This window comes from Cloeon dipterum, chromosome 3 (genome assembly GCF_949628265.1).
Source record: "Cloeon dipterum chromosome 3, ieCloDipt1.1, whole genome shotgun sequence".
NCBI classification, from domain to species: domain Eukaryota; kingdom Metazoa; phylum Arthropoda; class Insecta; order Ephemeroptera; family Baetidae; genus Cloeon; species Cloeon dipterum.
Genome location: NC_088788.1, coordinates 35,850,156 through 35,861,161, shown reverse-complemented (window position 1 = coordinate 35,861,161; position 11,006 = coordinate 35,850,156). Strand labels below are relative to the sequence as shown.

Genomic DNA, 11,006 nt, shown 5'->3' with positions numbered 1-11,006 from the left:
CTCTCGCTCTCGAAATGAAGCAGCTGCGTTTTGCGAAATGCAGGGGACGAACATCAAATGAATAACCTTGGCGGAAGAGAGGATCATGACCAATTTTCCTGCCTCTCTTACACTGCGCACACACACGAGGATGTTTTAAATATCGTATACAGCAGCGGCCATTCCATACTTTTACAACTTCAAGAGATTCCGTTTAATCGTCTCGGAAGGAACGCTTTGTGAATTCTTTATTCGCTTCTGTCTGTTCTTTCATATTTCTACAAGCAAAAAGTGTGAGCAAACGCAGACATTCATCAACCCCGTCTGAGAGGGCAACGAGAGCTTTCGCAACTGCAAAATGAGAGTTTCTTTTGTGAATAAAATATTAAACCGGAAGGTAGTGCACATATACTAAAAAAGCAACTTAACTCCTTCTCATTAATTAGAAGCAGAATTAAACAGGGAGAAAAATTTACTAGTTTCATTAAAATCTGTAAACACGTAACTGATTAGGATTACAACTCGGGATTTCAACATTTTTATTTAGAATGATTTTGTTAGTAAACTGCTGTATAGATGGAATTTCGTCGCAAAGAGGACAAAGTGGCTTGGTTTCACTCAAAATATTTTTAATTATGCTTGGAAATGAGCTGAACGTTCAGTGAATTTATTTTTCAAGGAAAGCACTACTGCTTTAAAGTGCTTTATAAGCAGTTGGATCGATAAACAATTTGTTCTACAATTTGCATTAATCAAAAAAGGACCTTGCTACAGTAAAAATACAAATTTCCTCCAAAATTTACAGCTTGCCCACATTTTCTTGGCAGATTTCGATTCCTCTCATCGAGATCTGTCCCACAGCGTATAAAACCTTTTAGGAACACTCTTTGTTGTGAAATAAAATAGGATTTCAAGTAAGCAGACAGTCCTCGCCATTTTTGCAGCCACTTTTCTAAAAAGGTTACACTTCTACTTTTTGGCTTCAACTGAATCCTAAGGAACGCGTTAATGCACTGGCAACAAGCATTTTCCAGGATTTTGCAGAATCAATCCTCTTTATTCCTTTTTCTAGCCGTTATAAAATCTATTTAACAGCATTGTAAATAGAATAAAATAAAAATTAATCTCATTGAGAGCGGAGGAAAGGTATTAATGTTCATATGATGCACCCTGCCGCGAATCTAGCCTCTAGGACTTGCCGGTTTCCCTACATCTTTATCTTATTTCCAGTATATGATTCCACTTTATTATTACAGCTAGAGAAATCCGCCCAATCTTTACAGCCACTCTGATGAATAAATCCTTCGCCTCGTTAATTAAACAAAACAATTTTATCAGCGTTTGAGCGCGGTACGTGTTTTATTGAGGCATCCTTAATAGTTTTATCATGTCAACAAGGCCAGCACACGTTTTTCCCGCTATATGAGCCCTTATCAAAGAGGATAAAATATACACCGACACACTCGTACGCACACACAAACGAGTCTAATGTCGAATGTGTATCCACACACACACACACACACACACGAACGGCTCGTTTGTCCGACTAAGCGAATATCGCGTCGGCTAACGTATTTACTCTCGTTCAAATCTCCGCGGCCGGCGCCTGTGGACGAGGAAACGACCGCCTAGCACTCCGATAATAAATAATTCATCACATTTCCCTCCGAAGCTTATCCCTTTTCTCAAAATGGAATGCAGAGGTGTTAAAATTATGAATATTTTCGTAATAAAAACACTCACACCGGGCGCGAGTATCGTTTTCACTCCGTCCGCGTCCAAGGTACGCACCGCATCTCGCTCTGTAGGTCGATTATTTTATTGAGCGCGGGGAATTATTTTCGGAGAGAGGAACCGGTTAAGTGGATTTGAATAATAAACATTTGATGAGGACAATTATTATTGGATTACCGCGCGCGGCGAGGGAGCGGTCGGCGCATTATTACGATAATGACAGGCTTTCAAGGTGCAGGCTTTCCGTGACAAAAAAGGTTATACGCACACACACACCAACCAACTCGGAAGTATTTAAATCGCTCATTCGCCACGCACATCACGCGAACGGAATATTAAAACAATCTGCATTAAATTCGCAACGTGATTTAATCTAGATTAAAAAATGTGTGTGTCTCTTCCGAAGCAAAATTGATTCTTATCTTTTGGACCAACTATGCCTATAGAGGGAATTCAATATATTGCCGTAACTCGATAGGAAAATCAAGGAACGAGCTGCGCAATGCAACCAGATACTTATAATCCGATAAAACACTCTTTGCCATCAATAAAAGGATTACGGTCTCACAAACGGCAGAAGTTAATAGATGAGCTACGTGAAATAACAATATACTGCATTCTGCCTGAGCAATAAATATTTATGGGACATGAAAGGCCAGCAGGCATTGCATTTACGTTCACTTAAACGCAGTTTTTGATCAATATTTACATGCGGCAACGGTACAAAAGAGAACAAATATTGTGTGCAGAACTGGTTTCTTGTATTATTGTTTGCGGTTAACCAGGGTGTGATATGTACGATAAAACTTGAATTGCACGGATTCAGATAAGAAAAGTTGAAAATCCGCTGACATGACAACTGTCTCTAACGACACTAATTCTCAAGTATACGAAATAATGACTAACTGAAACAAATTAATTCATATCATTAGATTTAAGTAGTTCGATCTACTTAAATTTTTTAGTCCCCATTTGACACTGAACTTGTAAATTAATTAAAAAAGGAAATAAAAATAATTTTATTTAGCACTTTCAATCTCACTCTTCATGGATAAATACAATATGTCCCATTTTTAAGGGGTTTGCGGGCATTTCAAAGCAAAATTTCCGGCTTTTGAGCATGAAAATTTTCAGGTTGGTTCCATATTATTTTTTATCCCTGTCCGAGGACCGGGAAAGGCGCGCACTGTACTAGCACGAAAGCTGAATTTCGGGCCCGCATAACACCACGAACGAATAACACGGGCGCACTAGACCGCAAAAAATTTGTCTAGATCAAAAATGGAATCTTTCTTTATTTTTTTATTAATAAAAAATAAAAATTTTGTTCTTTTTCTGATTTTTCTCTAAAATGTTTGCACACTGAAATCTCAGCTTATAATTATCGGATTTTAAAAAACCACACACCGTAAGACTCGTCTCAACTTATCCTGGATAGACAAAGCAGATTTAGGGTGCCAACCATTCGACCCCCTTTTTGCACCTTGGAAGACAATATTTTTTCAATTTTTCTATTATGTGAACGTTTTTTTATCAAATCTTGGCTTGTAAGCATCAATTTATAAAAAAAAATTGACACCATTTGACTAGTCATGACTTCCCACAGATAGCCGAAGCAGTTTGAGGGTGTCAACCCCATGTAAAACTCTTGGAAACTATTTTTCTCAGGTTGAAAGCGAGACAAGACAAAATTATGCCAAGATTAGTTTTAATAATGAAATTATTGTTTTTCATCGTAATTTAGCATCAATTTACTCATTTCCAGCGTGACCAGGGGGTCAAGATTATTTCAATAAAATATAGTAAAATAGTAAAAGAGGATTTATATAATATTTTCTTGAACAAGGAAAATAGTAAAAGTTGTTTAGTCATACATATTATGTGCCATATATATCATGCGAGTCCTTCACTGCTGCTGCAGAATGTCCGACAAACGCGTTTCACGGAACATTTGCGTCGCTGGCGGAATATCTCGTAAAACGGATTACACGTGGATTAGAACCCACCGCCTTTTGACTGGTACATCATAGCACAGCAACAGCGAAAAGGAGCAAATCTTTGCTGAGGCAGACTAGCTTCCTCGTCGGCGGGTTGGAGAGAAAAAGCACGATCGACTGCTGCACCGCCGAGTGAAATAAATCTGCTCATTATATCAGCAGCTCCATTGACTACAATCGATCGTTTCTCGGTAGAAAATTCTTTTTGCGTTTATTTGTTGGCTGCTGTGCGCCGGCAATGGGCCCCCAACTCAAGGTTAATTCATCTGCCTGCGAAGAGCGGAACGCTTTCGCGGCAACAACCATAAATAAATCTGTTTCAATTTAATTAAAGGCGCTCAGCGATTTTTTGCCAGTACGTACACGAGCTGAAAAATTCCGCAAGCCCAGCACTCGAGGAAAGGAGTTTGGTCCTCTAGTGATCCGGCCAAGGTTAAAGTTTGCTCTTCACTCTCGCGACGTCGCTCTAATAGTCGTATTATTAGCCGATTTCAATCTTTATTTGGGTTTAAAGGCTTTGTCAGATCGGAATCATCTCCGAAAACCCGAATTGACTTGTTAACTGCCCGCGTTTCATTAGCAGCACTTTGCCGGGTGATTTATTTATTTATTGAAAGAAGCCGCGCGAGTGCGCGTGTGCGTTTGAATGGAGCCATTAGCTCTTTTGTAAATTATATGGTATTTATCTCGGCAAAGCTTTTAAAATGAGAAATTTCCAGCACGGTCAACTTGCGATTTCACAAAATAATGCACGCGGCTCTGATTAATGAAACAACCTTTTAGAGGCGAATCCAAGTGGGTGGCTAATTGTCTAATGGACGTGCTTTTAAAACTTTACTTTTTACTGCCGCATTCAAATCCTGGCGCAGCAGGAAAATTTTTAACTAGATTTCCTCTAATTCGAGCCATCAATTAATTCGAACGAGAGGCTAATTTCTCTGTTGGATGGGCCGCGCGTCACCAAATAACCTTTATCTGCGGTCAACATCTGGAGGTGGTCAGCGGAATGATTAATCGACGTCAATCCCAAATGGCTGGTGAAACAATTATCTCAATTACATGGGCGATCAGCAGATAAATTGACAGCACTTTCTTTGCGGACTCATCTGAATACCAAGAGAGAAACGTGTCGTCGTCCTCTCGGCGCGCACAGCAGAGCAGAGAGAAGAGGAGTTTCAGCTTCCACGGTGGTGGGCGCGATAAAAATCATCTCAATACAACATGGACCACTGCCAAATTGGGCTTTTAACGGTTCAATAATATACAAATACCTATACTCAGCGTCAGCCGGTGCTTTAAAAGCAATTTGTTGTCAATTACCATTACTTATGATATTTTTAAGTCCGTGATTATACGCTCAAAAGTGGCAAACGTTTAAATTTCACGGCTCCGGCTTTCTGTTCGGGCTGCCACTGGCAGTGTTGAGTCACAGGCGCGTAATTGGTGAAAAATCACCGGCTTGCCGATTTGACGCCAGCCAGCAATATTAATTACCGGTTGCGACCCACACTATGAATAAAAAAGAGTGAGCGCACGCACCTCGTACGCACGTGGGCATTTTTCCGGAATAATTAATGAGTGATCACCGTGCAGCGCAGTGGACAACTATTCATTATAACAGGATTGGAATTGACTTGTCCGATTTTGTGATAAGATAGGCAGCGCCTCATCAATTTTCCAATTAGCACGCATTGCTAAATGTGCAGAAAATTGATATCACTCGAGACTAATTGCTTGCCCAGAGTCTCGGCCTAATTATTTTACGTCCGTGAAAGCGGCTCCCATCTATTATAAAATAAACTGTAGGGAGAATTAACATAAAATCATTAAGTAAATTACTTTCCGATGCTATACATACACACGGGCTTTATAATCGCCTAATGATGGATTGCCCCGCTCGCTCTCCGAAATAGTTATGGCTGGGATCATATTTTAAAATAATAACACGCCGCTTATAATATAGAAAGGGATCTGCCCCACTCGGAAAACGGGCAGCTCGCTAATCTGAATACATATTTCTTGTTTAGAGAGACGGGCTCGTTCAAATAAATTGACATATTTACAAACAAGATCAGCATTAATTTATAATCGGATCTTGAAATAACAATTATTGCACGTGTCATGAGTTTCACAATTTAAAATTAATTTTTGAAAATTGGCGAGCGTAAATCTTCTTTTTATTTTAATCACGATTCATTTCACAATTAAGGGGACTTTCGTCAAAATTCGCAACGACAGGGATCGGAATGAGCCAAAATTTCCGGTCCTGATTTTAGAGAAAACAGCTTCAAAACTATTTGATCCAGTCTGGAATAAATTTATCCCTCTCTCAGAGCCATTTTTGATGTATCGAGGTGAAATTCACACGGGCTTGGGTGCGTGCAAGCGTTTTAACTGTCAGAATAAGGGAAATTTATGGTGCACGGCGTGGGCTAATATAGAATTCTCCGCCAAACCAGCCCAACGGAGAACGAACGCCAACAACTGTCTTACATTAATTAAATTGTCACTCTTTCTCATTTTAGTCTCGAGCAGCGCCTTTAACATGTTTATTCGCAAGTCCAAATGCTTTGCATTCCACATTGGCGGTTAATGTCCGCGCGGCCCGGCGCGTCTGCTTAACTTCACTCGATGGTCAGCGCAGAATGGAAAGATAAATATTTAATAATAATTTACTACAACTGCGCGCGGCAGCAAACATGCAAAGTTTTAGGCAAACGTGCACGATGGTTTAATAAGATAATATCTCCTTTTCAGAAATGGTGTTTATGCTTCCTGGAAGATAAATTCGTTTTCCTTTCCGATTGCTCCGCGATGACTTTTGCTTTCCATTCTTTTTCCACCTGCCCGTTGGATGGATTTCACATTCGGAAGAGATTTGAACGGCCGAACTGGACACAAAGAGTCGCAATTTGCGCTGTTCATTGACCAAGTGGCAAAGTGCTGTGCCGAAATCCAAAGCAGCATTAGGGGAGCTTAGCGTGGGAAGGGTTGTTTTTGATATTGTAATGAGGCGAGGCTAAGAGTGTTTTCGTGTCTCGCTCGCCAGAATGGACCATTTTATCGCGCGCGGCAGTCTAGTGCCCGGAGCGTAGAAATACCATGATCACAAAGCATCCACGCGCGGTAATGAACATACTCGTCAGGTCGTAAAAAAGAATTAAGCGACCCTTTCCAACCCACCCTTGAGGTATTCCTGTTGCCGCCGCCGCCGTGTCCGACCAACCGCCGGCCGACCGCTGAATTCCCATTAATGATCAGCTGCCGGCGTGATTTATGAAAATTGAAATCTATTTCACAAGTGAGCGGAACACGTTTTAGTTGGTTGTTTGGCTTTTCTGCGGCGGCAACAGCACCGATTTGTGACGCTTAATTGAAATGCCGCCCAGGGGTGCTTCATAGCAAGATGAATACATCATCATGGCTTATTTTTCTGCAGACGCCAGATTTCAAAAGAACTCCCAGCAAATGAAAATTGCTCGATCATATTTTTGATAATAGTTGGATATAGAAAAATGGTTTGAAAACTGGTAATGATATCTGTTTCATGAAGTAATGCTCAAAAGCAGATGCTATCTGGATAATTTATTTACTAACTAATCAGTTCTTGCATCATTTCAAAACTACTCAAAATAAAAGAAAAATCAGAAATCATATTCATTTCTAGAATTTTTTAACCTCTGCTCCGCACATCCCGTGGGCTACAAGCCCAATAATATGAGAGAGGCAGAGGAGCTTGAGCCCACTGAGGCCATATTTGCGCCTCCCCGCAATGAAATCTTTTATATTTGTCCCTAAGGCCGCTGGAAGGTGTGAAAACCAGCCCGTTGAGCTATTTGAGCATTTCAAGTCGCTAAACCAACCACCTTTTGGCACATCTGACATTCGGCAGCCGGCAAAACATCCCTTAAATGTTTAAATATCTCACAAAAATGCCCTAACAATGCGCGTGTCAATTTTTGTGACATTTGGAACAATTTTTCACACTCTAAAAACGGCTCACAAAAGAAAGAAATGAAGGTATTTTTGACTTATTATTAATTGAGGGGATATGCGTGTTGCAGTATTGTCTTAGCTTCGTTGCTCGTTTCCCTTTACGTTTGCAATGATTGCTGATTCAAAATTCTCTGTGGCTATGATTTTTCGGATTTTTGTTTCCTTCTGTATGTGTTTCTTTTTTACAATTTCTCGACTTTCCAACCATCCATTTCTTGTTGCTTGTTGAAAAATCAGTTTAATAAAGTAAATCGTTTTAGACTGGTTCGTTAGTACGTAAACAACTGAATCAAAATAATCCGCTGTCAGCCATTTTAGTTGACAACCAATAATTTCAAATGACACGCTCTTTAATGTGATGAACAAATACAATTTCGCGCGGCCAGGTCCGGCGGCGGCTCTCAAGAGCACTGGGCCAGTGAGATGAAGTAATCGGCGCGAGTATTTTTTTCCTCGGGTCGGCAGGCGCGGACATAATCTGCATGAAATATTTTTCAGCAACCGTCTCGGGATTTATAACAGCGCCGACACGAGAGATCAAATCTAAGCATTTTGCCTGTACACTTTGTTTGCTGCTCGAAACGCGTTTTTTGCTCCGAAATTTATATATGTCCCGGCGAGCTGGAAATTTGCTCGCAGCGCAACCAGCACTTTGTATTTATTTATTTATTTTTTTATATTTTCGGCAGTAGCCGCTCGCGGCTGAAATAAATTCATATATCTGGCTCAATAACTCACTCTCCGCCCGTCGTATCAGCTTCTTTTTGCGCTCTTTCATGTTCCTCCTTCTTGGAAATTTTTCTGCGCCTTTATGTAAATGCGAAGAAACAGCTGATGGGCAGGGTTTCGTCTTGTGCTTCGGATTTGAAATTTTGATTTTGCCTCAATGTAGTAATTTATTACAAAAAGCACTCACTTTTTGTAATTTCCCGCTCGAGGAGGTGTCCCATTAAAATTCATAATTTTTCACTCTTAGATAAGAGTCATAATTTACACTTACTAAGCAGGCAAAAGTGTCTGCGCGGTTACTTTGTAGCAATTGAATCTTTGCACATTGACTTGTTGATTACGCAAAATCCATTTAAACCTAAACGTCGATTATTAAAATTGCTTTTAATGCAAAAACCAGTTTTTGCGAGGATTGAATGCAAAATTACCTGAAATGTCTCATTGTGCGATATTCAGCAAGTCTTCATTAAATTAAATAATTTCCTTGAAACTGTTCTGACACGACAAGCAAAGGAGTTTTTATGCCTGTGAAAATGGATTTTCACCTAATACGATTCTCAAGCAAATTGCTTATGCTTAGAATGAAAAAATGAATTTTTTATATTTCGCAAAGAACAGTTTCACCGATTTCTGCAGGTTTTTACGCTTTGGCAAGCAAAATAAATTTTAAAGCGCTGGGAAAGCCATTTGATTCTTTCCTAAAATAAAAGTAGATAAAAATTTAACGATATTTCAGCTCATTAAAATTTGAAAGACAAGCCAATGACCGACTACTAAGGCGGAACGTTTTTTATAAATATAAATGAGCCTATTAAATTTATAAATCTTCCTCCATTCGGGATATCAATTTTTTTATTGTTAAAATCAAATTAAGAATAAAATAAGGGCCAGTTTCATCCCATTCATCTGCGCTGCACAAAAGGACCAATTTATTCTAGCAAGATATCAGCTAAATAAATTTTCGGTCTGGAATTACCTGAGATTGCCGACGGTTTGCAGCAGGAAGGTGGCGCACAGGACACAGAGGAGGCGGGTGTGCCAGTTGAGGTCGGAAACGCGGCCGCGACTCGGAAGGGTTCTCGCTTTGTCTGGACCTTTGCGGGCCCCTAGCCACATAGTGTCACAGGCGGCAGTCCGCTTTGTCGCATCAACCACAAGTACGACGTCGACAAGCGCAAGGGTGTCATGTCACATCACTGCCGATCGCGCGGCGGGCGCACTCTCGCTTTTTCCTCTTCTTCTCGGGCTGGACCGCTCTGCTCCGCGCGCCGCGCACTTGTGAGCCTTATTTTTTGTGCCGCGCGCGGATGCTGCGGCGAAAAGAAAATCTGCCGCCGCGCTAGCTCACTCACACACACAAACGGCATCAGGTAAAGCCACGCCCCCTAGGGAGGGGTTTGTAATTGCGGAGTAGGTGGCATAATTGAGCCAGCTCTTTGTTCAATTGCGCGTCCATGAAGGAATTTCTAGCCACTAATACGCGACTCTTGAGAGCACAGTCTCGTCGGCATTCTTTCGCAGCTTTGAAATTAAAATTATTTTTCCTGGACGCAAATTTTGTATTCAACTGGTTCGAACTGAACCTGAGATGAACAATATTAATTATTTTTGAACTACACTCAGGGTCGAAAACCTTAGAAATGAAACTAAACTTGATTTTCCCTATTTTGACACTCAGGGTTGGACCCTGAAGGTTTTATTTCATCTCAATTTGGGTGCTATGTAATTTTTTTTATTTAATCGACGCAAGGCACATTTTCAATTAAAGGGAAATTCACGGCAGCGCAGTTTCAAGCCGGTTTTTAAGCTTCAAACTAAGATTGCCACACAACTGTAATGATTGTCAGCATGAAACTCGCTTTGATAGTGCAGAAAAAATCAAAGGGGGCTATCACCCTGAAAAATCGAATTCTCTGAATTCTTTTACCTTTGACCTGCAGTTCTTTTGTTAATTGAAAATTTGTTCAAGATCAGAAATAAATTTAGATGGTATAAATTGTAAGCTTTTTTCAGTACTCAATCAAAAATTATACTTTCCCTTTATTTTTGGGGGATTTTGGAGAAAACAAAAAAATAATGATCTGAAACTTGGAATTTCCCCACCTAAAAATTCACCAAATTCGTCTGGAATTGCTCATTTCTCTTAAAAGGTTTTAATTTGAACTGAATTTATTTGATAATTTGCAACATCCAGTTTATAGTCTATAAAGTGCTAATCCTCGAATGAATTTGCACCAATTATTTTCCAATTTTCGACCAGCGCGCTTTCTAATTTTTAGTAAAAACTGCCTGGCCTAGCCCTGCCGGCTGTACCAAATAGGAGATGGAATAATTATTACGTGGGACTCTTTTCAAAGGACTGAAACCTGATAATTGGTCTAACTTCGCTTGTATTTTACTGCAGGCAGCCGGCGGCGTGATGTTAATTTTGAGTAATCATAAGCTCGTTACCTGCAGAATGGAAACCAACTCATTGTCAGTAAATCGGTTACCGCAGAGGAAAGAAAATTATCTGCCTGCTCTTATTTAAATTTGTTATTTTGGAATGAAACGATGATCGGGAGCAGAATC

At 40.2% G+C, this 11,006-nt stretch overlaps 1 protein-coding gene across 1 annotated transcript in view; it reads right to left on the bottom strand.

Annotated features, from left to right (window-relative positions):
• Window positions 1–9,764, bottom strand: part of Wnt2 (Wnt oncogene analog 2) — a 35,616-nt gene extending 25,852 nt beyond the window's left edge. The window contains exon 1 of the mRNA XM_065484627.1: window positions 9,412–9,764. Coding sequence (XP_065340699.1) covers window positions 9,412–9,551 — 140 coding nt within the window. The 5' untranslated portion in view covers window positions 9,552–9,764. The remainder of the gene's footprint in view (window positions 1–9,411) is intronic.
• Window positions 9,765–11,006: the final 1,242 nt, after the last annotated feature.